Genomic DNA, 734 nt, shown 5'->3' on the forward strand with positions numbered 1-734 from the left:
AAGTAAGGTTCAAAAGGAGTAATGTGATACTTACAAAGTTCCTTCCCGTAGCGTCAAGAATGCCTGCAGCAGCGGATGCGTAGTTAACTCCGCGGAGAGATTGGGCTCCGGAAGCTTCAGAGAAGGCAGGGACCAATGGGAGTCCAAGCAGCATCGCTGCATGAATATGCATTTACAATGCAAGCATTTTTATAGATAATATCCACATGCATGGCTTGGTGTTAAAACGGAATAACAGTAGATTAGATGCGCATACCGATTTCATCCACCATTGTGTAGCCATTGGAGAAGCGCCCAGTTGGACCGCCATTGAAGTCAATGCCGTAGGGGAAATAGTTGGCCTTGGCGAAAGAGGGAAGATTGTTGTTATTTCCGTTGTCAATGAGAGAGTCTCCGAATATGAACATGGCCGGTACCATCTCCGGCCTTCTCCCCCCACCTTGGGAGAATGGATCGTTTCCACCACCTTCAAATTGCCCAACACTTACGCCAATAAACAACATCCCCATAGCAACAGCCACACTGTAGCAGTACTTAAGATTACCCATCAGAATTCTACTTAATGGGATCACTGATCAGCTTGCTTGAGCGTTCATATAGTCTAAGGTGAAGGTGAAGGGTTTAATAGGGAGGGAGAAGTTGGTAGTTGAGAAGGTAATAAATGGAGTCATCTGTTCTCTTTCAATGCAGTAAATGAAGCCGCCGCATGATGCCTTCCCCAGCATCACCAATTC

General features: G+C 46.2%; 1 protein-coding gene across 1 annotated transcript; it reads right to left on the reverse strand.

Moving 5' to 3' along the window:
* Nucleotides 1-34: 34 nt before the first annotated feature.
* LOC111787086 (GDSL esterase/lipase At1g71691-like) lies at nt 35-681 on the reverse strand (the record flags this gene model as incomplete). Its single annotated transcript, XM_023667231.1, has 2 exons — nt 257-681; nt 35-156 (listed from the first exon to the last, which is right to left on the reverse strand). Coding segments are annotated over exons 1-2 (414 nt in total), but the record flags the coding sequence as incomplete, so codon positions are not given.
* Between the last annotated feature and the right edge of the window lie 53 nt (nt 682-734).

This window comes from Cucurbita pepo, unplaced genomic scaffold, assembly GCF_002806865.2.
Source record: "Cucurbita pepo subsp. pepo cultivar mu-cu-16 unplaced genomic scaffold, ASM280686v2 Cp4.1_scaffold004987, whole genome shotgun sequence".
In the NCBI taxonomy this organism is placed as follows: Eukaryota; Viridiplantae; Streptophyta; class Magnoliopsida; order Cucurbitales; family Cucurbitaceae; genus Cucurbita; species Cucurbita pepo.